We start from the raw sequence: 26986 nt of genomic DNA on the forward strand, positions 1-26986 counted from the left end.
TTTATTTTGAGACAGGGTCTTACTAAATCACACAGACTGTTTTCAAACTTGTGATCCTCCTCCCTCAGCCTCCCAAGTAGCTGGGGTTACAGGTGTGCACCACCATACCTGACCTTTTTTCTCCCAAATTTACCTGGAATGATTCCCCCTCCTTCTAAGTAAAGCATTCATTCTTCATAGCCAGAATATGCATTCTTCTGAGGCATGGGTCAGAACAACTATGGACAATTTGTTGGGATTGAAGGTAGCACCAGGAGCTTTTCTTTCTAGGAGAATTACATTGAGTTCAGCTTACTTCAATATCTGTTTGTTAAGCATTTGTCACATGCAGCAGCAGCTGAAAGCAGGGTAGTGATGGTGACAAGGTGGTTCCTGAATCTGTAGCTACTTATTTTCATTCACAGTCCCTCGACCTGCTGTTATCCTCTTCAGAGCAGACTTCACTTCCTGGTTCCTCAGGGTGTAGATGAGGGGGTTCAGTAATGGAGTGACCACGGTGTAAAACACAGCCACTGCTCCATCCAGGGGGCTCTTGGAGCCAGCCCGGAGGTAGATGAAAATACAGGGAACATAGTAGACTGTGACCACGGTTAGGTGGGAGCCACAGGTGGAGAAGGCCCGGCGCCTCCCATCAGCAGTACGAATCTTGAGGATGGCATGGACTATGTTGGCATAGGAGAGCAGGATCAGCATGAAGCAACTGGCGGCCACTACTCCAATGTCCACAAAGGTCACAAGTTCATTGACAGTGGTGTCAGCACAGGCCAGTCTCAACACTGCTGGGATGTCACAGAAAAAATAATCCACCTGGTTGGGCCCACAGTAGGGCAGGCGGAAGGTCAAGGTGGCCTGTATAGAGCCATGGATGGAGCCAGCCACCCAAGCTCCAGACACAAGGATGGTGCATAACCTGCCATTCATGAGCAGTGGGTAGCGCAGGGGCTGACATATTGCCAGGTATCTGTCATAGGCCATCAAGGTGTAGAGGAAGCACTGAGTGCTGCCCAGGAAGTGAAAGAAATAAAGCTGAGCCACACAGCCACCAAGTGGGATAGATTTACTAGCAGGAGTGAAGCTTAAAATAATTCGGGGAACTATGACGGAAGAGAGCCACATGTCCAGGAATGAGAGCACTCCCAGAAGAATGTACATGGGACGTGCATGGAGCTTCGGGTCAGCCCACACCGTGAGCAGAATGAGCAGGTTCCCCAGCTGGGTCAGGATGTAAATGATGAAGAAGACCAGGAAGAGGAGGGTTCTTAGATTTGGGGGATGAGACAAACCCAAGAGAATGAAATCTGTCACTGTGGTGTCCAGCGATGTGTTTTTGTTTCTTCTCATGTTTTTCTTCAGTCTGCCAAGATGAATGGTGAAGTCAGACATGGGAAACAACACAGTGAGGAGGTTAGAGAATCTTTTTGTTTAGTGACCAGAGCCTAGAAGGTAACTGGAGGACTTCTACATTTAGATAGAAAGCATTTGCTGTCAATCATCTGAGTTTGCTTGGCAAGACAACCCTCTGAAACTAGTTGGTTTCCAGGTGTCCTGAAATATTCCTTTAAAGGGAGACATTGTACAAAAATGTTGGAAGGCCAAGCACAGGGATGTGTGTGCATAGAAATGCATATGATGGCTTTGTGTCTGAAAGAGGGACCACATAGAAAGGAATTTTTGTGGTATGGAGTAGCATGGAACAATTACTCCACATTTGCCATCACTGCTGTTGGTTTCTGACTTAATATCTTCAAACTGTCTCTTCCCATGAGGACTCTGTATGAACATTTGTGATCTGGTGTTTGCTTCTGGTGTTTTAACATGCTGGATTGAACCCAGGGTGTTATACCCCTGAGCTAAACCCCCATTCCTTTTTATTATTTATTTTTGAGACACAGTCTTTCTAATTTACTTAGGATGACCCTGAACTTTTGATTATCCTTACCAACTGAATTTGCACGTTTCTTTCTTTTCTCTGCTTTCTTTTTTCTTTTTTTGGTACCAGGGACTGAACTCAGGGGCACTTGACCACTGAGCCACATTTCCAGCCCTATTTTGTATTTTTATTTAGAAACAGGGTCTCACTGAGTTGCTTAGCGCCTCTCTTTGCTGAGGCTGGCTTTGAAGGGGCAAACCTTTTGCCTCACCCTCCTGAGCTGCTGGGATTACAGACATGCCACACCATTTCCTGCTGAATTCGAATGTTTCTATAGTCTTCTTTTTATCTATGTCCTCAGGGGACAATACACTTCTTCCTTCTGGAAGTATGAGTAACCTGATTCATCTTTTGTTTGGGGTGGAATCCAACCGTTCTGCGATGCTGGGGCAAGCGTCCTACCACAGAACTACACTCTCAGCCCCAGATTCATTTTAACTTACCTTTGTGCCTCAAGATTCACTCTGGCTGTCTTCTCTTTTGGGAAGAGTTCTCCTGCTCTAGAAGACTATCCTCCAAGAAATAAGAACTTATATTGTAAAAGACAATTGCAGTATAATAATAAGAACTGTTTGCTAGCTTGGTGTAGTGATACATGCCTGTAATCCCAGCTATTTGGGAGGCTGAAGGAGGAACATCAAAGTTCCAGGCAGCCTGGGCAACATAGTAAGATGCTGTCTCAATATAAGAAATCAAAATGCTGGGGATGTACCCCTGAGAAAAATACCCAGTACCACAAAAATTATTGTGTTTATTTAAGGTATACAACATGATCTTCTGAGAGATATATAGATAGTAAAATGGTTACTATAGTACAGAAAGTTAACATATTTATCTAAGCAAATTGCTAAGCAATTATATTGTTAAATATAAAACAACATAATTGACTATAATCCTTAAGTTGTTTATTAAATCATTAGATTTGTTCAGCTTACATATCTACTGCTTTGCATCTTTTCAGAAACAACAAAAAGTAAACTAATGCTGGGCACGGTGGCTCAGCCTGTCATCCCAGCGGCTCTGGAGGTTGAGACAGGAAGATCGATAGTCAAAATCAGCCTCAGCAACTTAGTGAGGCCCTAAGCAAGTTAGCGAGACCCTGTCTCAAAAATAAAACAAAACAAAAAAACTTCCCCCCCAAAACTAGTAAGAGTCTAATTACGTAGAGATCTCAGCACCAGTCTCAAACATGTTTTACCTTTATTATTATTTAAAAATAATTAACTGCAAATTATAATATCCAGTAATTATTAATAATATAAATGTATCCTACTTTATAGGATCCATAGAAATATTGATTATAGACTTTTTTCCACAAACAGAAGACTATATTAAATTTTTATTACCTTATATTCAGAAGGAAGAATACATTGATTTCTTTTAGGACGATGGATGGTGGTACTGTCTTTGGCTAGAAGTAAAAGAGATGGCACAGTTTGAGAGCATGTATATGGTGTCAATTATTAGCCAAATTTGTTTTCTATCAGTAATAGGAAATATGTACCATAAATGTACTTCTATCTTGGGCAAATTATGTATTTTTTAATTTTTGTAATGAAAATCTAGTTTTCACAAATCAAATTATACCAGGATTATACTAATGAGACGACAATTATTTGGGTATTCATATATAATGAAAATAATGTACATGATGAATCCTTATCTATAATAAAAATGTCTTTTTTCACCAATCTGGATTCTCCCCTGGCTGTGGTGCACGAGTCCAGGTGCATTTTCCCCAGTGGTCTGCAGGGAGAGGGCTCCTTCTACTTGCTCCTTTCCTGTCTGGCCCTGGGCATCCTGGCTGGCAGGGTAGGGACGTCCATGTGGTTATGGTTGGTGGCCCCAGAACAGGCTCCTTTTCAGAGGAGTGACAGCAGAGGTGGTGGTTTCGATTTGGGGTGGAGTCATAGTAGGCGACAGACTGGGGAGGTGGGTAGAGAAGACTTCCTGGAAGTGGAAAGCCATGTCCAGCTGGGAGAGTGTTTGCAGGACTGAGTAACTAAGACAGAGCAATTTTAGAAAATGTTTTAAAATGTAACATTTTATTATAGGCTTACTAATCTTTTGGAGCTGTGGAATCTTAGGTATGTAAATTTGGGGAGTGAAGAAAATTTGGATTCATCAGTCAAAAATATTTTAAAATATCTATATCTTGGCTAATTGAATATATATTCTATTTTTTTTTTGTTTTAAATAGTATTTAGTATGGGTAAGTTCATCTTATAAAATAGTTGTAATTTAATATTAAAAGTATTTTATGAAAGAAAATAAGAATCTAGTGACATCACTCATAGAATCGATAATCAAAACAGCAGGATGCAGGGGCTCTGGACTAGGGATTCAAGGGAGAGGATCCCAGGGAAGGAATGAGTGAGGTGTAGGACCAGGACCCTCATACTGGGTGGGGCTGGAATCTACAAGGTAGAAGTTTGTTGTGCTCCTTTCACTAGAAGGCTGATTTCCTAAACCCTTAGAGGTGGTGCCTTTTCTCACCTTGCACAAAATCAAAGAATAGCCAGATGTGGTGGTGCACACCTGTTATCCTAGTGACTGGTGGGGGGGTGCTGATGCAGGAGGATTGCACTTTTGAGGTTAGCCTCAGCAGTGTAGCCAGGCCCTCAGCAATTTAGTGAGGCTCTGTCTCAAAGTATAAAATAAAAAGGGCTGAGGATGCAACCCCTGGGTTCTGTTGTCAGTACAAAAAATATTAATATGCCTAATCAATTAACTCTGGGAGTAGAAGATGAACTGAAGAAACAGTTACGGAAAAAAGACAGACTAAATATTGTTTTTTTGACAAAACTACTACAACTTTTTTTTGGGTACCGGGGATTGAACTCAGGGGCACTCGACCACTGAGCCACATTCCCAGCCCTATTTTGTATTTTATTTAGAGAAGGGTCTCACTGAGTTGCTTAGTACCTCACTTTTTTTTTTAAATACTTTTTATTGTAGATGGACACAATATCTTTATTTATTTTTATTTGGTGCTGATGATTGAACCCAGTGCCTCACACATGTGAAGCGGGTGCTCTACCAATGAGCTACAGCCCCAGCCTTTAGTACCTCACTGTTGCTGAGGCTGGCTTTCAACTGGTGATCCCCATGTCTCAGCTTCCCGAGCTGCTGGGATTACAAGCGTGTGCCACTGCACCTGGCTGCTATAACTTTTAAAGTCTAGAAATTAATCATTTGTTCCTATTGAGAACTGACCCAGCTTTAAGAACGATTTCCTTCTTGGACTCACAAGGACACAGCAGCAATATCTTGGAGGTGGGGTCTGCTCTCAGATGGTCCAGCAGGCGAGGACAGCGCCCTTCAGAGCATGCCTTTGTCTTGTGGAAATGGGCTACCAGATCTCTGTTTTGGAATAGAATCAGAACTTTCCAGGGGAGCCAACCATGGACTGATTTAAGAATCTATGAGACCTCCAGCTCTTGGAAATTCTTTATAGAGTGTGATTACTCTGCTTATGGGCTTGAATCAGCTTCATTATTAGCTAGATCTCCTTTGATCCAGATTTAAAAAAACACTGTTGAGAGATTTGGAAAGCACTCTTCACCTCTTGGGAGTTCTACTCAGAAGCATTTCTCCCATGAGAACTATGTTCCCCAGGACCTCATTATGCTTTGTTTTGACAGCGAGCAGGAATCATGTCTACACATTTAGAAAGTGAGCTGTGAGGAACAGTATTATCAATTTGGATAATCTTTAACTTCTGTGATTCCTTTCTTTGAAGTGTTGTGGGAGTAACACATTTATCCACATTATACGCAGAAGTGCATGGAAATTGTACTTAATTTTCAATAATTAAGCCAGTTTTCCTTACATCTTTTCACTTCTCTTGATACTGAGAAAAAAAAAATCTCTCAAATTTTAGCTCCGTTGAATAAAGTTAGTTATCTCTTGAATGACTCCATTGTTCTTGTAGCATTGGGGAATAAGGATGGCTGCAAATTTTTTGGATACTTGCTCTTCTTTCTTGGGATATGGCAGGTTGGGTTGGCTCCTTGGGCCATATAGGTGAGGATGGTGACATCTAGATTCTTGGTATGATTTTCTCCTATTCATAGTTGAAATCAATTGTGTGCTGGAGTTGGCTTATACTGGCTTACAATAGCTGATTGTTAAATTTTCAGAAGTTCTGTAAGCTCTTTATTAAAGTTGCAATTAAAATATACATTTGCAATTAAATACACACTTTCAATTAAATTATACTTAAACAAATGTAATATTAAACACATCACTTTCTAATTATTTGACTATATTTTGCTAATATCTATGCATTTCTTCACATCTATCATATTTTTATGATGTAATTACCACATAATAGTGTGCTACCACACTTCTCTTACCAACTCCATGTGCAGAGGTGCTGTATTGAAATTGGCTGTCATGGTAGAATTTACACCAAGGAAACTGGAAGACACTACAAATCAATGCTTTTTAAAATTTTAATTTAATTCTAAAATTAATGTATAATAATTGTACATATCCATTGACTACAGTGTGATAATTTGATATGTGTATATAAGGTGTAGTGATCAAATCAAGGTAATTAGCATTTCCTTCTTAAACATTAATCAGTTTAATGGGAGCCTTTGAACTCCTTTCTCCTACTTCTTTGATATAATAAATTAGTATATAATATTAAATTAGTGTGAGCTATACTCACCCCACTCTGCTGTAGAACACTAAGACTTAACCTCTTAGCTAAATTTGTTTTCATACCGTTATCAAACCTCTCTGTATTCTCTCTTCCCTTTCCTATCTGTACTTAGAGGCTACCCTCCTTATCCTGTAGTGATCACTATTCTACTCTTACTGTTAGGAAATCAACTTTCTTAGCTTTCCCATGAGTGAGAACATGCAATATTTGTCTTTCTGTGCCTGATTTATTTCACTTAATGAATTATCTAGTTAGGTCACTTGTCCATTTTTTAATTGGATTTTTTTCTGTTGCATTGAGTTTTTTGTATATTTTTCTTTTCTGTAAGTTATCTCTTCATTATGTTGATTGTTTTCTTTTGCTATCCAGAAACATCTTATTTATTGTAATCGTCTTTGTCTATTTTCACTTGTATTGCCTTTTTTTTTTTTTTTAATTTGCTTTCCTTTTGTGGCACTGGAAATTGAATCCATTATGTTCTTCCACTGAGTTATATTTATTCCCAATTTTTTTCAAAAATTTTTATTTTGAGACAGGGTCTTGCTAAGTTGCTGAGGGTCTGGATACGTAGTAGAATCTGGCCTCAAACTTGGGATCCTCTTGCTTTAACCACCTCTCCACCCCTCGCCCGAGTTGCTGGGAGTACAGGTATATGCCACCATGCCTAGCTCTTTATTTATTTTTTATTTTCAGATGGGGTTTCACTAAATTGCCCAGGCTGGTCTCATAGTTTTGACCTTCTTTCCTCAACTTCCTGAGTAGCTAGGATTAAAGGTATGCACCACCATGCCTGGTTATATTTATTATTTTTTGGAACCAATTCTAATCATTTACCAGCATGCCACTGTCCAGAACTCACAGCTCCTGTTCTTGGCTTTGTTCTGGAAGTCAATACATTCATTCTGTGGTGATTTTGCTTTGGAGACAGTCAGGGTCACCTCCTTTCCCCTTGAAAAGTAGGACTTCCTTAAGACTAAGGGAATCAAATCAGGGGAGAATGAGACAGAGGCTAAGTCTCAATCTTATATTGTTATCAGACGACTAGGAAATTAGGAGTTAAAAAGTGGAACAGTCTTCAAGGCTAAGGAAGTGAGATAATGTCCTGGAGATAGGAGGTTGGGAAGTTAGCTCAGCCTTCTGAGACTGTGTGGCCTGCAGAAATGCCAAGGAGTCAGAGAAAACGAGACAAGGTCATTAAAATCAAACCCACTGAGACAGGACAATAGCCTGCTCTGTTCTGAAAATAATATTAGGGATTTCCCAGATGAAAAAGAGCATACCCCATGGGGCTAGGGTTGTGGCACAGTGGTAGAGCGCTTGCCTAGCACATGTGAGGCCCTGGGTTCGATTCTCAGCATTGCATATAAATAAATAAAATAAAGGTCTAAAAAAAAAAAAAGGAGCACAAATTTCTACTTTAAAAAAAAAAAAGATGGCGAGAGGCAAACACATGTGTAGAGTAGTCACTAAAGTAACCTGCAATTACCTTTACTTTTAGCATAGTAAACCCTCCCCTCCCCTGCAGGTGAAGACTTAAGATGGTAGTGAGACATGGGACACATGAAGGGTCATGATGAAGAAGAGCACAACCAGGGCTGGGGATGTGGCTCAAGAGGTAGCGCGCTCGCCTGGCATGCGTGCGGCCCGGGTTCGATCCTCAGCACCACATACAAAACAAAGATGTTGTGTCCGCCGAGAACTAAAATAAATAAATATTAAAAAAAAAAAAAAGAAAAAGAAGAGCACAACTAATTTCCACTTCTGCATGTGATGACAATAACAGACTGGGCCCTGCCTACCCCATGGATGCAATAAAAGCTATATATCTCTGTCCTTTGACCAGCCTGATAGTGCTGCTGTGTCTTCCTTCTTGCTCCAGAATAAGCCCCCAGTCAAGAGCCTCCTTATGCATTTATCTGGTTCTTCTTCTTCTTGGACACAACACAATGCCTTAATTTTTCATGTGGTGCTGAGGATCGAACCCGGGTCCTGCCCGTGCTAGGGGAGCGCTCCACAGCTGAGCCACAATCCCAGCCCCTTATCTGGTTCTTCTGATGGAGAGCACAGGAACCCACCCAGCAGGGGACTTTAGTCCTAGCACTGTCTATAATTCCCCATGCTCCTCTGTCTTCCCTAGAAAAACATTCAGGCACTTTTGGTTCCCTTATTTCTTGGTACTGGAAACCAGTTTTCTATATTTTTGTCCCTTATACTATGAATGGAAAACCAGAGTAAGGTTTGGGAGCCCTTCTGTGCCATTTCCACACAAACATGCTATGATTTTTGGTGACTTTGGTTGCTAAATACTCCTTAAGGTTCTCACTTGTTCTGAGGTTTGGTTTCAAGTTGGGGAAAACACGAGACCTGGCATAGATAATGTTAGCCTTATCTACCTCTTTTTCCCTTTTTTTCTCTACATTCTTCCCAAATTTTCAGGGGTAAAAATTTCTTGCTTTCACTTAATTCAATTTGCTTGAAGACTTCACCATATAAGTTCTGCCCATTAAATCTACCAAGACTAGCTTGATGTGTTACAATGAGAGAGAAAGTAATTTGGGATTTTTGGTCTCATGACAAATCCTAACTTTCAAGTTGGTTGTCTTGCTGCAGACATGAAAATCTATTTTGGCCACCAAAAACTAAAAAGCAATTTTCTCATTTATTTCTACTTTAACATTGCCATCCTGATCTGTCTTGACACAACTCTCTATCCTCCTCAGCATATTGATGCTTTAGGTAGCCAGGGATGAGGACCTGTTCACACAAATCAAAGTACCTCAAGGTATGTAAAAAAATATTACTTAATGTATAAAGGACAGACAGATGTACAATTGTATATCCTATAGCTGGGAGGAATACAAGGAACTGGCATGTTTCAACTTACCTTGTGGGATAAAATAAGGAGGAAGCTTTTAATATTAGAGTCAAATTTCAGGAGTCTCTGTGCAGCTACAGTGAAAATGTTCTTGTTCCATCATGACTCTTACTGTGTGGAAGGTCCAAGGACCTAGGGACTGATCCATTCCTAGAGGTCAGTACAATGGCAACATTCTCTAGGAAAGTAAATTTGGAAAATTATTTTCAGCAGGTGAGTCATGTGATCTTTGGCTTCACAGTGTAGGTGGTGTTCCAGAAGATGTTTTTCCATCTCTGTCTGCCTCGGTGCCAAGAGCAAGTTCTCCTCACTTAGGCATCACCTCTTTTTGTCTGGTGTAGGACAGAAGTCTTTCTTCTCTCACCACCACGGCCAGGCTTTTTCCACAGCCACCACAGCCTGGGCTACTGAGTGACTTGGATTTTGGGTCAATTCAAATAAGCATATTCAATGAAGGGTCCCAATCTCTGCCCCACATTGTTCTAGGAAGCTTCCTTTATTTCTGCTCTAAGTCCAAGCTCAAACCATGGTGATAGTCTTTCCCTTCATTCTCATTCAAGATTTATGTCTTGTTGACATTTCTTTTGGGAGAATGAAGTCCCATTACATAAAAAATATTACATGTATCTTATGAATTTGATCCACATTCTTTCTATTTCTACCATCCCTTTAAAAACAGAATCCTTCAGAGATTCCTTAATATTAATTATCTTGACTTTTCCGCTTCAATTATTATAGTAGGATTCCTCCTCCTTCTCTACTTTCATAAAACCTCAGTTCTTAAGGTCATCAATGACTAAACACACACACACACACACACACACACACACACACATGTTTATTTTTGGAAGCAAAAATTGGTGAGTTGCATCTTAACTACAGGTTAAGGTTAAGATGAGACCACAAAGAAGAGTAGCTATGTTTACTGATGGTTTTAGCAGGGCTAAAGGCAGATGCTAGGAAAATTTCATACTCATGCTGCTCCTTAAAGGTCAGTAGACATGGAGGGACACTTCTGGAGAGAGAAAAAAGAAATGTGAGCAAAATAAAGGAGACCTGAAGCACCTGTCATGAATGTGGAAAGACAAGCAATACAGACTATCTTTAGCATAGGCTGTGAGTGGAATTAAAGTGAGGTATAGTTGGGGTCTTATACAATGAAATAATCTGTCTTTACTTTGAAGATTTTAAGTAGAAAAATGGACAGTCAGGTTGAAATTGTAAGTTGGTCTTAAAATTGGGCATCTGTGTAAAGACAGGATTAGAAGAGAGACAGGCCATGGCAGGCAACGCTGATACTCTGCCCACGTCCCTTCGTATCTCTTACCGCTGTTTCCATGAGCCCCTTCCTTTGGGTGTGCTTCCAGCATCTGTTGATTTATTGCAAGGCACAGAGGAGGGAGCTCTTTGCCTGAAAAGGTAGCAAGCCAGCCAGGTGCAATGGCACATGCCTGTAATCTCAGTAACTCAGAAGGATGAGACCAGATGATTTCAAGTTCAAGATGAGCTTCAGCAACTTAATGAGGCCCCAAGCAACTTCATGAGATCCTGTCTTAAAATAAATAATAAAAAGGGGTGGGGATGTAGCTCAGTGGTAAAGGATTCAGTCCTTGGTATCAGAAAAAAAAATGCAGCATGTTAGAAGTGCCTGGTGGGAAACCCTGATCAGTGCCAGAGAAGAGAGAGATGCTTTAGATATGCAGACAGAGCCACCAGAATGGATCCTCTAAACTGCAGAGGTATATTAGTAACCAAACTTCCTCTTATCTGGACCATTCTATTCAGCATAGAGCTAGATGAAGAGTAGCAGCACTTTACTTATTCAACAATGGTTAATCATGCTTTGAACAACCTTTAGAAAGAATCTAATTTCGTAAGTAAGAACAAATCTCATAAATAATTTTGCTGCCTAGTTTAGTTTTATATAATGTCAGTTGTAAAATGAGACAACTGAAAAGGACTAGAGGATTTACAGCTTTTGTTTGGATTCTAAGTAAATGTCTACTTTTTTTGATAGGGAGAGGAAAACTAATCATTGCGGGGGATGTACAAAACATCAATGATATGTGATGCCACCAGATGGCAGTATTATATTTCGTATAACCTGGTACTAGTGTCTATTCTGTACACTAAGTAGAAAATAACAATTTCAGAGGGTTCACAAGGGATATAAATTGCCTTTGATTTTTTTTTTTTGCTTTCAGCATGTTTATTTCCATCTTTATCCAAGTTCCATGAAGTTTATTTTGATGTTCTCATAATAGGTACTAAAAGTTTCCCATTTTCTACTAATTTTTTATAAAACATGGCAAACACCCAGTACTGTTTAGATAAATTGAGTAAGATGAGAAGGCAGGCAGTTTCTGTCTACACATTAGCCATCCATTTGCTCTTTCACAAAAGTCTGCGGTATGAAAGACTGAATCCAGCATGCATAAAGTGTTTAATATGCACTTATAAAAGACAAGGAGAGGGGTTGGGGTTGAGGCTCAGCGGTAGAGCGCTCACCTAGCATGTGTTGGGTGCTGGGTTTGATCCTCAGCACCACATAAAAATAAAATAAAGGTATTGTGTCCAACTACAACTAACAAACAAACAAACAAAAAACCAAACAACAATAATAAAAGACAAGGAGGACCTGAAATCAACATGGATCCAGCAGCAGTATTAACATTCTAGATCCATAGGTTTTCCATGAGGGAAGATGGGCCTGATTCAGTTTGACAAAAAGAAACAGCAAAGATTCAAAATCTTAGCAGGTTCCCAAAGCAGAACTCAGCTCATGGCTGTAAGATTTTTTTTTTTTCTTTTTTGGAAGTTTAGTAAATTAATTTCAAGTAGAGTAAGATTCTTCAATATCTATCAATATTCACTTAAATGCATCTTAAAAATCAGCTTTATTTTTAGTTGTTATTTTGGTAATGCAGATTGAACCCAGGGGTGCTATACCATTGAGCAACATTCCTATTGTGTCCTATACATGGACACAATATCTTTTTATTTTTTAAAATTTTGAGACAGGGTCTTGCTGAATTGCTGAGGTTCTTGCCTAATTGCTGAGGTGACCTTCAACTTGTGATCTTCCTGCCTTAGTCTTCCAAGTCACTGGGATTACAGGCATGCATCACATGTACTGCTTAAAACATCAGCTTTATTGAGATTAATTCAAATGCCATATAGTTTACCTTTTAAACAGTACAATTTAGGTGTTCTTAATATATTTATGAAGTTATATATCGATCACTATCTAATTGCTGAACATTTTTATCACTCCTAAAAGAAATCCCATACTCGGTTGCAGCTCAGTGATAGAAAGCTTGCCTGACATGTGCAAGCACTGGGTTCGAATATCAGCACTGCATATAAATAAATAAAATAAAGGTCCATCAACAACTAAAGGCTGAGGCAGGAGGATTGTGAGTTCAAATCCAGCCTCAGCAAAAAGCAAGTGCTAAGCAACTTAGTGAGACCGTATCTCTATTAAAATACAAAACAGGGCCCTGGGGGATGAGGCTCAGTGGTCAAGTGCCCCTGAGTTTAATCCCAGTTAACAACAATAAAAAATAGACATCTTTTCTATTAAATCATATTAAGAGGCCAATAAATATGCAAAGTATTGAAATTTCTTTCTGTGATATATTGATATATAGTTGAAGTTATTGTTGAAGTTTTTTTTCTCTTCTTCCTTTTTTTTCTTCTCTCTCTCTTTCTTTCTTTCAGTTCTCATTTAATTTTAGTTTCTTTTAATTTGTATAGTGAATCATGGTCATTTTGACATTAACCAATACAAGATGAACAAGGAAAAATATAACCCATCTCCATTTTCCCTCCACAACCCCTAACGTAACAAATATAAGCAGCTTACTGTAGGCATTCTTGCACTTTTAAAAGTTCATAACACACATGTATATTCATGATAACAATCTCATTTCATACGTATCACTCTGCAACTTACTTTTGAATCTTTTTTTTTTTTTAACCAGAGCTCCATTAACAATTGAAGGACTCCAGCTTTTTTTTTTTCTAAATGATTTTTAGTTATATATGAACACAATATTTTTATTTTGTTTATTTATTTTTATGTAGTACTTAGGATTGAAATAAAATAAAATAAAATAAAAATGAAATAAAATAAAAATGAAATACAGTGCCTCACATGTGTGAGGCAAGCACTCTGCCACTGAGCCACAACCCATACTTTTGAATCTTTTGAAGGTTGTTTCTACATTTGTTGTTTTAATTACACTTAATTATAAACAATTTCTCTTTCTAACTTTCAAAACACTCATGACACAAATGCAGTATTCAATATGTGCACACACACACTCATCTCTAATTGAGCTAGGATTTCATTTTATTATGTCATGAGAAAGGAAGCTGTTAGTATGGGGGGAACTGATTACTTCTGCTTTTGTTTTATGGTCACATTTGCTTCTCTGTTCCTTATATGCAATTCTGTTATTCAGTTTTCACCAGAATCACTTGGATTAAAACCCATGGGTTGGGCAGTTGAAAATGTTCATGGGAAGAGACTCCTACAAGGACCCCACAGCTGCTCCTGTGGAGGAAGCTGGAAGCCACCCCTCAGGTAAGCAGCTCCTCCCCTGTGTCCCTCTGGGCTTCACCAGGTGAAGCTTCCCTCCCTCCTTCACAGGGAGGGTTTGTCTTCTGCAGCTGCCAGGGAGGCTGTGCCAGGCTGGTGGTGTCCTGCAGCCGATGTGGGGATTTTTCCTTTTTCATGCTTCCCTGCTGGTGGGAGGTAAGCCTGAACTTAATAGCAAACACAGCTGGCAGTTTTCACAGGAACTTTCTTCCAGCTAAATGATTGCAACTTCTAGCTTTTGTAACAAAGAGTCTTCCCTGGTGGATTTTGGAGGATATTCCAATTATTATGGAATATCCAATAATAACTACTGTTTTGCTTCTTCTTTTTTTGTTACTTTTTTTTTTTTTTTTGGTACTGGGGATTGAACTAAGGGGCACTCAACCACATCCCCAGCCCGATTTTGTATTTTATTTAGAGACAGGGTCTCATTGAGTTTATAAATTGATAGTGCCTTGCCATTGCTGAGGCTGGCTTTGAACTTTCGATCTTCCTGTCTCAGCCTCCCAAGCCACTGGGATTACAGGTGTGCACCACTATGCTCAGCTCTTTTACTGTTTCTATCCAGGCAATTCCCTTGTCAGTGGCAGCTTTCCTGTGACCACAGGGAAGCATCATTTTTTATTACCATGTGGCTTCCAGGAGTGCTGTCCAGGTAACAGTCTTGGTACCCCTCACAGGTGCTGCAGGACAAAGTGTTGAGCAGCCCACTGAGCTGACCGCTGTGGAAGGAGCCTTCATCCAGGTCAACTGCACGTACCAGACTTCTGGGTTCAACGGGCTGTCCTGGTACCAGCAACATGAGGGTGGAGCACCCATGTTTCTGTCTTACAATGTTCTGGATGGTGTGGAGAGGAGAGGCCGATTTTCTACATTCCTTAGTCGGTCTGATGGGCACAGTTACCTTCTCCTGAGTGAGCTCCAGGTGCAGGACTCTGCCTCTTACGTGTGTGCTGTGAGAGACACAATGGTTATGTGGCCTCTGAGGCTGCACCAAAATTCAAAAGTCAACTCGGGGGAAACAGGTGGGCTTGAAAAGTCCTAGTATATTTTCAGTGTATGCTTACTCACATGTCTGACTTCAAACTCAAATAATATAGCATAGGACTCTGAGAGGGAGTCTCATTACTTTCTGAACCACTGATTGCTAGAAGAATGGGTCAACTGCTTTTTCTTTCTCCTATTTCCCTCTTTATCCTACTTATTTGTACCTCCAAGAACTTGTTTTATTATTATTATTATTATTATTATTTTTTTTCAGTACTGGGGATGAGCCTAGGGCTACTCACTGAGCTACATCCCCAGCCTTTTTTATTTCTTAATTTTTGGGTATCAGGGATTGAACTCAGGGGCACTTGACCACTGAGCCACATCTGCAGACCTATTTTGTATTTTATTTAGAGACAGGGTCTCACTGAGTTGCTTAGCACCTCACTTTTGCTGAAGAGAGCTTTGAACTTGTGATTCTCCTTCCTCAGCCTCCTGAGCTGCCGCAATTACAGACATGTGCCACTGTGCTCAGCTAACAACCCTAGCCCCTCCACCCCCGTTTTAAAAAATTTATTTATTTGTTTTAATCAGTTATACATGATAGCAAAATGCTCTTTGATTCATTGTATACAAATGGAGCACAACTTTTGACTTCTCTGGTTGTACCCAAAGTAGGGTCACACCATTTGTGCAATCATACATGTACCTAGGTACGATGTCCATCTCATTCCACCATCTTTCCTACCCCTTGCCCCCTCTTGTACTCCCCTTTAGTATTTTGAGACTATGTCTTGATAAGTTGCTGAGGCAGGACTCAAACTTATGATCCTCCTGTCTCAGCCTTCTGAGTTGCTGGGATTACAGGTATGTGCTACCATGTCCGGCTGTATTCTGTGATCTTAAGGATGAAAGACAGAATTGGCTTTGGAGGAAGCTCTTTATTTAAGGGAGGGATTTCTTGGTGAGTGCCTTTATTTATTCAATGGTGAGCTCCATTCTAAATTCATTTACCCTTATGAAATTCTGAAATGTGTGAAGTAAATGTAAATTCCTGAGCTTGAAAAGAATTCATTTAATTCTGTCAAATTTATCTTCATTTTTTGTGATTCTCTGATGGGTTATTTGGGTACCATTTAACATTATGGTGGATTTACCCAGCAGGTTGGAGGCAGTGGAGGCGGTGGACTGAGAGGATGAGGAGGAGAAGGAGACCTCCTGCCTGTGAAACAGGAGAGTGAGTCTTGAATGGAGGGCATTCAGTGGGGAGGAAGGAGGCCAGCAGGAAATTTCCGAGAAAAGCACTGCATGATGGGCATGGAAGGCAGTAAAATATACCATTCAGTTTGAAGATTTTCTTTTTCTGAATGATATTCATGTTTGCTATCCCAAAGTCTGTGAAGCTTTCTTGACATTACTTATATATTCTGTCCATAAAAGGAAGAGCAGAATTTCTTCTTTATATAGATATTCCTCTTTCTCTGTATCTTAGTATATATATTTACTTTTATATAGTTTTTTTTTTCCCTTAGCTTTGGGGGTTAATTTCTTCTATTAGCTAATTTTGAATCAATCCTTTTGGAATTAATAAGAGTGCCTAAGTGTTAAGAACTAGCAAAGAAAGTGAAATGGATATTTTTGACTGAACAATTTTTTTATTGAGCACCTAAGATATGCTAGGCAGTCCTTCAATTGGTAGGGTGAGTCAGTGAATAAACAATCACTATACTCATATTGCTTATGTTATAGTGAAAACAGAGAATGAGTAGACTTGTTAGCAAATATGCCTTTGAAAATATAGGGGACTTTTTAGCAAATGTGCCTTTGAAAATACTTCACCCTCAGAATTGACTTTATTGTTTTTAAGAGAAAAAGAGCTGAGGTACATGCAAGCAATGCTGTTGCTGATGTAATGTGCTTGTTTTAAAGTTTATAATATAAATCAGTCACAAGCTAGTAAGGAATATATAACACTGGATGATTACATGACTATAAGTCAAGTAATCCAAAGATTTTTTTTTTTTTTTTTTTTGGTACTGAGGATTGAACCTGGGCTGCTTAACCATTGAGCAACAACCCTAGCCTGTTTTATTTTTTATTTTATTTGGGACAGGATCTCACTAAGTTGCTTAGGGCCTTGCTAAATTGCTGATGCTGGCTTTGAATTTGTGATCGTCCTACCTCAGCCTCCAAGTCTCTGGCATTACAGGCATGTTTCACCAAGATCAGCTTCAGTCTTTTGAATTATTCAAATGTATGTGGTTCATTATGAGACTCCACATAAAATTCAGAAAAATACCAATAATTTTGTGTGGAGAATCTAACACTGAAACAAATGACCATATACATGGTATTGTAAGAAAAATTAATGAAAAAATTTGAGCCCTTCACTGAAACTTTGAGGAGAATCTAAAAATATTCTAGCAAAGAGTAGAAATATCTAAAAATATTCATGCAAAGAGTTAAGTGGTAAATGTAAATAATTATACAATATCAAATTTCTTAAATTTGAAGACAGGTAAGTTATTGATGTTCTCATTCCTTTGTATGCTATCTTTGTATTTAATTTAGTCACAATGAAGTGTTTACAGAAGGACTTTTTTTTTTGGTATTGGATATTAGTAAAGACATTAATAGGTTTATTCTGACCTTGTTTCTCTATCTATTTTCCCCTGAAGATTTTGGTTTCTAAACCACATGTTTTTCTACCATAGGGTTTATAAAAACAAAGACAATCAGTCTTTGATACTTCCTATATTTGCTCGTATTCTCTCCTCTGTATTACCCAGCAACTTTTTCTATTTCCACCTGAAATAAGGTTTGATGATAGATATTAGAGCTATTGCCAATAGGCAAAAACCAACATTTTAAAAATCACTGTTGGTCAAACTGGGAACTCAGCTCAGCTGTCATTGATGAACCCAGCCTAATTCCATTTTAAGATTGGGAGTCATCTTGTCACAAGGTCATGAAAAGTTACTGTAAATGACTGTGATTTCTAAACTTGTTTGGGATTCCTGCCCATGCCTTGAACCCACCCATGCCTGGCTTTCCCTGACCAGATAACAACCAGATAACAATCTCAATGGTGCCTCATAAATTCTGATGATGGGATCTGAATTTACTCCCTACCTTGAAATATCATGCCATGTAGATCATTAACCTACTATCTGCCTTTGTATTATGCTTGTCAAAATTCTGTTAGCCGTAAGTTCTCAGGACACCTCACCTTTGCAACTTTTTGTCCTATAAAACCTTGTTCCTGGAGGACTGGGGTGCTGATCTTTAGCCCCTGTTAGGAGAGACAGCTGCTGATCAGCTATCTTTGCGTACACAAATACAAGCTTGCTTTAATTTGATTTAAATTTGGAGTTAGTGGTCTTTTCTTTGCGTCGGGGTTCAACAGTCATATTCAAAGAGCTGTAGCTGCATTTGGATTTGGCAATCAGACATTTCTAAGTGTGAATCCAGGCAAATAGAAAATGTCTTAAGAAAAAAAATGTCTTAAGAAAACGTCTTAAGAAAAAGTGTTCAGAAAATGTCTTAGAGATTAAAAATGTTCTCAGGATTGGAAGGCATTTGGAGTACATCTGATCCAAGTAACTTATAAAATGTTTGAATAAATCTCTGCTTTTTGAACATCTTTGGGACTTATCCTCTTGAATACTTGGTGGTGAATTCTCCCTTAGGACCTTACCTTTGCGCCTGTCTCTGTCCCTCTATGTGGGCAAGGTGGAGCATCCCCTTGTCCATTTATCTTTCTATTCTTTGGTGTCTGTGGAGCTTCTATAGTCATGCTGATACTTAGATGTTAGGAGCATGTTCTCACAGTGACAGTCTGTCTTTAGTTCCAGTTCCCCAGGAAAATAACCAGAATAACAATTGTGGAAATGTTCTTCTCAAGAAGACTACTGTGTTATTTAGCTTTTTGTCACTGTGACCAAAATATCTGACAAGAACAATTTAGAGGAGGGAAAGTTTATTTGGGGGGTGTGGTTTCAGAGGTTCAGTCCATGGTCAGCTAGCACCATTGCTCTGGGCCCAAACGGTGGCAGAACATCAGGGTGGAAGGGTGTGGCAGAAGAAGACTGCTCAGCTCATTGCAGCTGGAAAGCAGAGAAGGAAAACAGGGACAAGACATATCCAAGGCATGTCCCCAGTGACCTACTTCCTCGAGCCATGCCCCTTTTGTCTACAGTTACTACCTAGCAGTCGATTTAAATTATTAATCCATCAAATGGATTAAGCCACTGATGAGGTTGCAGCTCTTATAATCTAAATCATTTCAATTCTGAACCTACCTGCATTGCCTAACATATGAACTTTTTGGGGCATACCCTAATATCAAAACCATAGCAACTACACTTCATCTCGGGGTTGTGTTCTTCACTGTTTTATAAATACCTCAGGAGAGCTGGGCGCAGTGGCACGCACCTGTAATCCCAGTGGCTGAGGATGCTGAGACAGGAGGATCACGAGTTCAAAGCCAGCCTCAGCAACGGGGAGATGCTAAGTGACTCAGTGAGACCCTGTCTCTAAATAAAATACAAAATTGGGCTGGGGATGTGGCTCAGTGGTTGAGTGCCTCTGAGTTAAAAAAAAAAATTCTGTAATCAAATGTCACCTGGTTTCTGTTGTTGTATTTTCCTATGAACTTCAGAAGGGATTAGAAAGAATTCCAAACTTTCTTTTCTAGATAGACACCTAGTTTGGATAACAGTACTGATTAAGGGAGGCCTGTGTCCATTTTGTGATTTATTTATTTATTTGGGTACTGGGGATTAACTGCACTCAACCACTGAGCTGCATTCCCACCCTTATTTTGTATTTTATTTAAAGACAGGGTCTCACCGAGTTGCTTAGTGCCTCGCCATTGCTGAGGCTGGCTTTGAACTCGTGATCCTCCTGCTTCAGCTCCCGAGCTACTGGGATTACAGGCGTGTGCCACCGAGTCCAGCATTTTGTGATTTGTTGATAGGCAGTACTGGAAGAAAAAAGATTACACTTAAAAGTCCAGATAATTTACGTTGGGGACTGCAAAGGATCTGGGGATCTGATCTTCTAAGGTTAACTTGCAAAGCAAACATGCTTTTCTCCTTGATAACCAGAACTTCATTTGGTAAATGAGATTCTCCTGGGGCCTGTCAGATACTCTTATGAAATTGTTTCTAATTCACATTAGAATCTCCTTTTAAAGGGCTGGGATTGTGGCTCAGCAATAGAGTGCTCGCCTAGCATGTGCGAGGTCCTGGATTTGATCCTCAGCACCACATAAAAATAAATAAATAAGAATATTGTGTCCAACTACAACTAAAAAATAAATATTGAAAAAGAATCTCCTTTTAAAATTCTTTTACCTAGGTCCCAGCTCAGATCAATTAGATCAGAACCTTGGATAGTGGAACCTGGTCACTACTATTTAAATAAAAAAGGTTCCTAAATGATTGTAAATGCAATGAAGTTGGAAAATTATGGTCTTAAAAGATAAATTAGAGTAAACCCCAGAGTTGAATATCACCTGAGCTTATTGTGCAAGGGACCAAAAATGGCTGAGTTCTGTATGGGATGCTGTGGCAGATGAGGGACAGGTGGTTACTAATGTCAGCATTTCTGTCTTTCATCCTAGGTTTCTCTTATACCTTTCACTTGCTGTTCTTAGAAAACAAAAATGGGCTGTGTGGTGGTGCACACCTATAGTCCAGGAACCTCTGGAGGTTGAGGAAGGAGGATTGCAAGTTTGAGGCCAGTGTCAGCAATTTAGCAAGACCCTATCTCAATATAAAATTTTATATAAGGGCTTGGGATGCATCTCAGTGTTTCTGGGTTCAATTCCCAATACAAAAAAAAAAAAAAAAAAAAAAGAAAGAAAGAAAGAAAAGAGAAAACATTGAGTCCAAGTAAAATTGAGGCATATGAAATTCATGGTCATATCATTGGGCAACTAAGAAACATTAAGGACTTTTTTTTTTTTCTCTCACACTTTTTGTCTTTATGTTCTTGGAGAATATTGCAAATGAACAAATCCTTTCTCAAGGCCATGCTGATCTTCTCAGGTTAGTAGATATTTTAATAAAGCTGCATTAAGGACACTTAAATATGAGGGTTTTTCCCTCTGAGAGATAAATATGAATATAAAGAACAGAAGACTCGGGGGCTGGGGTAGTGGTTCAGTGGTAGAGCTCTTGCCTAGCACGCATGAGGCACTGGGTTCGATCCCTGGCACTACATAAAACAAACAAACAAACAAAACAAAGGTATTGTGTCCATCTACAACTAAAAAAATATCAAAAAAAAAAAAAAAAAAGAATAGAAGGCTCTTAACTACATGTTGAAGATCTCAGATAATTAAGGCCAGTCTTTTGGGAGATTACAAAATTCCAGGAACTGGAAGTTGCTTAGAGCTGGGTCACTGTCTCCCAGAAGCAGCATCAGTAGATGCTCCTAATGCTCTGTGAACATGCAAAGGCTCTCTGTGGTTCTGTTCCTATTGATGATGAGCTCTCCATGTGTCTCAGTTTTTGATCATGGTGTCATTCTTGGAAAAAAAGGACAGTCAAACACCAGGACTCTGAAACAACACTTCCATTCCTAAGCGCCTAGCAAGCTCAAGAGAACAAAGTAAGCAGGCCTGTACCAGAGTGTCCAGGTAGGATTATTTTGAAAGTCGCTGATTTTTTCTCTCTTATGCACTGAAAACTGGGCAAGAAGTGCTATCTTGCATGTTCATTAAGTTCCTTGGAATACTGCTCATACAATGGCACAAAGCAAACCTAAATTATAAAACCCCACTCCCTGAGGTAACTGGTGTGGAACAGACACTGTGGAGAAGGTAAGTGCTCATCCAGCCAGCTACCAACTGGATGAAGCACCATGAGGGATGGAGTGCTTTCTCTCCAGCCTGTTGCTACTGGACCTTCCTCCCCCAAATTTTCAATAAACCCATGACTCACATGCCGTCTGGGGGCTGTCTTTTTTGGTCTCTCAGCAACTTATCCCATTGCCTTAGCACAACCGGGCTGTGAGCAGAACAGTGATTCATCCTCTGGTATTTCACTCCCTCCTCTGGAGGAAATGGTGGGCTCTTCATCACAAAATATTTCCTGGGTCCACACTTTATTACAATCTCTTGTTCGTTTCTTAACACAGATCCTCCTTTATATTCTCAATAATGATAATGAGAATAATGATTTTAGCAATCATTTACTAAATGTCTATCATGTTTTAAGAACTTTACAGCAGCTATTTCATTCAATACTCTTAAAAACATTGTTAAGTAGATCTTATTGAATCTATTTTATGTATAAAGCAACCAGGGTTCAGCTGTGTGACCAAGGACACACAACTAGTTGATGGCAGAATCAAGATTCTGTTAACAAGGCAGAAGATGTAGCTCATTGGCAGAGCACTTGGCCCTGGGTTCAATTCTCAGTACTGAAAAAAAAAGTTGTCTTTTTTTCAAAAAATGTATTTATTTTCTTTTTAAAAAAATATATTTATTTTTTAGTTGTAGTTGAACATAGTACTTTATTTATATATTTTTATATGGTGCTGAGGATTGAACACTGCCTCACGCATGCTAGGCAAGCACTTTACCACTGAGCCACAACCCCAGCCCCCTCTTTCTTTTCTAAAGTGGACAGATAAACTGAATAGTTCATCAGGTAGTTGAGTTAACTCATTAAAACTCTAAGTTACTGAAGTAAAATCCTCTTTGACCATCTAAATTCATGGCCAAATACCATGGGAAATTAAATGAACCACTAATCTTTCATATTTATTACTAATTGGTTTAATGAACTCCTTTAGATGAAATGAAATTATCCTAAAGTGGATGGAATAAAGGTTGAAGAAGAAAGGGGTTGTGGAAGAGGAGGTGGGAGTAGATCTCAGGAACCATACTGTTGAAATGAAGGGCCCCAGGTTTTATGATAGCAAACAGACATAGCTCAGGGGCAGCCTGGTTTTTGTTTACATTGTTTCAGAATTTAAGTTGGCTTCATAGTTTGACTTGTACCTTTCTTCATGTGGAAGTAGATGAATTCTCACTAACAGCTCTGTTACACAACATCAGGATCAGTTTTTTTTTTTTTTAAACTGATGAACTTGGCATTCATGTGTATAACCCTGAGGAGTTACATTTTGTGGATTAACTTACATATTATCTCAATATCTTATCTCTTCTCACATCAATATGGCACACTGGCTTAAGAGACTCATGAAAGGTCTGACCTGTCAATGTCTTCGAGGTTCCATTTAAAATGATAATTTCCAAATGTCCACTCGGTGATTTTCAATGACTTAGCTGTTTCAAGCTTAGCAAATTATTGTGGATACTGTATTTCTTTGCTTATCTTCTCCAATAGTATGCATTCTTCCTAATATTATTACTTTTTTTAATATTTATTTTTTATGTGTAGATGAACAACACAATGCCTTTATTTTTATGTGTTGCTGAGGATCAAACCCGGGTCCCGTCGGTGTTAGGTGAGCGCTCTACAGCTGAGCCACAATCCCAGCCCCATGTTATATATTATATATATAATATAATTTATATAATATATATTATATATTATTTTTATAGCATAATGTGATTCTTATATTGATATATTTTTGAATTTTGTTAATTTCAAGTCTTTCCATATTTTAATCTTCCTTCCTTCCTTCCTTCCTTCCTTCCTTCCTTCCTTCCTTCCTTCCTTCCTTCCTTCTTTCCTTCCTTTTTTTGGTGGTACTGGGGGTGGTACCCAAGGCCTTGCATCTGCTAACCACATGTCTACCATTAAGCTATATCCCAAGCCTCTTTGTTTTCACTTCATGATTAAAATGGGCCAACATGACACCACACATCCAAATAAATGAAAAATACATCAGCAAATTAAAAAAAATGCTTTTACCATGTTTTTATTATTCACCGAGGAACTGTCAATATTTGCTCTTAGACTGACATGTATTTGAATCTTCCAGTTTCTTTTGAATGTTATGGTGTGACCAGGACAGGTAACAGGGATAACTGAAAAAATGTCTTTATTTTGTTTATAATGCATTTTAGGGAACATTCCCAGTGCTGTTTCAATTCAGCAATAAACACTGATTTCTATATCTGTTCCTAGTTTTTAGAGAGGTGGAGCAGACACAAACATGATGAATGCTATATGACCTGTAAGAATCTACTGGGGGGGAAAGAGAGAAGAATTCTTAATTATGATTCATGAAGGCTGTGACAAGGATTATAATAAAGAGCTATGGCAACACAAAGGAAGAGGAGCTAAGTCTTGTCTGGTAAGATTAATGGGAAAGTGTTTGATATGGACCCAAAGGAATTAAAAACCTTCACTTGGTCAATAGGGAGAGGAAAAAAGTATATTCAATGTAGAGGAAGCAAAAGAGCATCAAGCAAGCTCAGGGCAGACTCAAGGAGTGGCGATAAATCAATGGAGGTGGCTGGAGATGTCTTAGAAGAAAAACCATGTAGGATCCAGGTTGCAGTGGATGTTGAACTCCAGGTTAAGAAGTCTGACTTTAATCTTCATTCACTGGAGAGTTCGGGTTTCAGAGATTCTGTGTTTCAGAAGGGTTGTATTGATTTTGGTGTAAATGAAGGTGAAAAAGACAAAAGACTAGTTAGGAATCAAGAGAGACATTTTAAAGGTAGAAGAGACAGAATTTGATGTTAGCTCATAGGGAGGGGAAGGACAGGAAGAAAACATAAATGATCCAGAATTTTCAAGTTCAAGTGCTTCGGAATATTCATACCATGGGCAAGCAAAGATACACAGGTCTAGGCTTAAGGACAAAAGAGAATAAAAAAAAGAGAATTGAGTGGCATTACACTACTTTTTTTCCTTCAAATATTCTGGTATAATATGCTTCCAAAGACATTGATACATTCTATTGTTTGGCCTTTAATAGGCATTTTCTCATTTCACAAGGTAGTCAGAGATGGTAGAAGTAATGTATGAGTTTATTTCTAAGTAAATAAAATGAAACAATTTGAGACAATTTCATGTGATGAAAGGATTACAGATCCAAAGTGTTCCTAAGTTTCTTTCAATCACAAGTAAATTCAATTTAAGTCATGAACTGTTTATTAAACATTTGTCACATGCAGCAGCAGCAGCTGAAAACAGTGTAGTGATGGTGACATGGTGGTTCCTGAGTCTGTAGCTACTTATTTTCATTCACAGTCCCTCGACCTGCTGTTATCCTCTTTAGAGCAGACTTCACTTCCTGGTTCCTCAGGGTGTAGATGAGGGGGTTCAGTAATGGAGTGACCACGGTGTAAAACACAGCCACTGCTCCATCCAGGGGGCTCTTGGAGCCAGCCCGGAGGTAGATGAAAATACAGGGGACATAGTAGACTGTGACCACAGTTAGGTGGGAGCCACAGGTGGAGAAGGCCCGGCGTCTCCCATCAGCAGTACGAATCTTGAGGATGGCATGGACTATGTTGGCATAGGAGAGCAGGATCAGCATGAAGCAACTGGCGGCCACTACCCCAATGTCCACAAAGGTCACAAGTTCATTGACAGTGGTGTCAGCACAGGCCAGTCTCAACACTGCTGGGATGTCACAGATAAAATAATCCACCTGGTTGGGCCCACAGTAGGGCAGGCGGAAGGTCAAGGTGACCTGTATAGAGCCATGGATGGAGCCAGCCACCCAAGCTCCAGACACAAGGATGGTGCATAACCTGCCATTCATGAGCAGTGGGTAGCGCAGGGGCTGGCATATTGCCAGGTATCTGTCATAGGCCATCAAGGTGTAGAGGAAGCACTGAGTGCTGCCCAGGAAGTGAAAGAAATAAAGCTGAGCCACACAGCCACCAAATGGGATAGACTTGCTAGCAGGAGTAAAATCCAAAATAAGTCTTGGAACTATGACGGAAGAGAGCCACATGTCCAGGAATGACAGCACTCCCAGAAGAATGTACATGGGACGTGCATGGAGCTTCGGGTCAGCCCACACTGTGAGCAGAATGAGCAGGTTCCCCAGCTGGGTCAGGATGTAAATGATGAAGAAGACCAGGAAGAGGAGGATTCTTAGATTTGGGGGATGAGGCAAGCCCAGGATAATGAAATCTGTCACTGTGGTGTCCAGCGATGTGTTTTTGTTTCTTCTCATGTTTTTCTTCAGTCTGCTAAGATGAATGGTGAAGTCAGACATGGGAAATGTCACAGAAGATACCTTTATCAGATAAATAACACCTAGAAATGAGAAGAGGAATGAACTTATGTAAACACATTTTTAAGAACAAAAGTTGTTGTCATCATTAGGTTTTGAGGCTTATGTTATAGGAGAAAACTTCCAGAGACTGGTTAATTTCCTAGACATATGGAAGCTCATGTCCATCGAGAGACCCTGAGAAGCGAGATTTGGCAGACCAAGGAAGAGTGGAACATGTAAATAATATGAGATGACAAAAAATTTCAATCAAAAGGGATTTCAATGAAGGGAAGCTAAGGTAGATGCAGAGGGGTTTGGAACACACACCTGCATCTACTTTCTTCCTCCATTGCCATTATTGGGATGTTTCCATATTCCTCAGTTAAAGTCACATTTCATCATCAGAACATGCACAGACATTCATTATGTGGTCCTTGTTTTCTACCCTATTACACCCCTTGTAATTCCTTCTTAGTATTAGGGATGCATGGGACTCCCAAGGCCGTCAGAGAAGTATGTTCTAACTTAGAACCTGTGCATGCTTACCTTTTCTGCTCCCTTCACCTAGGTAGTCCTTACTCTTCCTTCAGGATTCAGTTTGGGGATCCTCACCTTAAGGAAACCCTTCCTGATTGCCAAGGACTATGCTTGTACAGAGCATGCATCATGTTATATTGCCATTGTCCAATTTCTTATTCATCTCCCCCTTTAATCACCTCATCTATCACAGTAAATGTGATAAATAAGTATTTTCTG

General features: G+C 39.4%; 2 protein-coding genes across 2 annotated transcripts; both read right to left on the minus strand.

The window, feature by feature from the left end:
• Positions 1–384: 384 nt before the first annotated feature.
• On the minus strand, positions 385–1341 carry LOC143393725 (olfactory receptor 10G2-like). Its single transcript, XM_076848147.1, has one exon. The coding sequence runs from the start codon at positions 1339–1341 to the stop codon at positions 385–387; it is 957 nt and encodes a 318-aa protein (XP_076704262.1).
• A 23890-nt stretch (positions 1342–25231) lies between these two features.
• Positions 25232–26188, minus strand: Or10g2 (olfactory receptor family 10 subfamily G member 2). Its single transcript, XM_076848148.1, has one exon. The coding sequence runs from the start codon at positions 26186–26188 to the stop codon at positions 25232–25234; it is 957 nt and encodes a 318-aa protein (XP_076704263.1).
• Positions 26189–26986: the final 798 nt, after the last annotated feature.

The sequence above is a fragment of the Callospermophilus lateralis genome, chromosome 3 (assembly GCF_048772815.1).
Source record: "Callospermophilus lateralis isolate mCalLat2 chromosome 3, mCalLat2.hap1, whole genome shotgun sequence".
NCBI lineage: Eukaryota > Metazoa > Chordata > Mammalia > Rodentia > Sciuridae > Callospermophilus > Callospermophilus lateralis.

What these genes read in the sequence shown, in the direction of transcription:
- LOC143393725 (XM_076848147.1), bottom strand. Translation starts at nt 1,341, where the DNA reads ATGAGAAGAAACAAAAACACATCGCTGGACACCACAGTGACAGATTTC.
- Or10g2 (XM_076848148.1), bottom strand. Translation starts at nt 26,188, where the DNA reads ATGAGAAGAAACAAAAACACATCGCTGGACACCACAGTGACAGATTTC.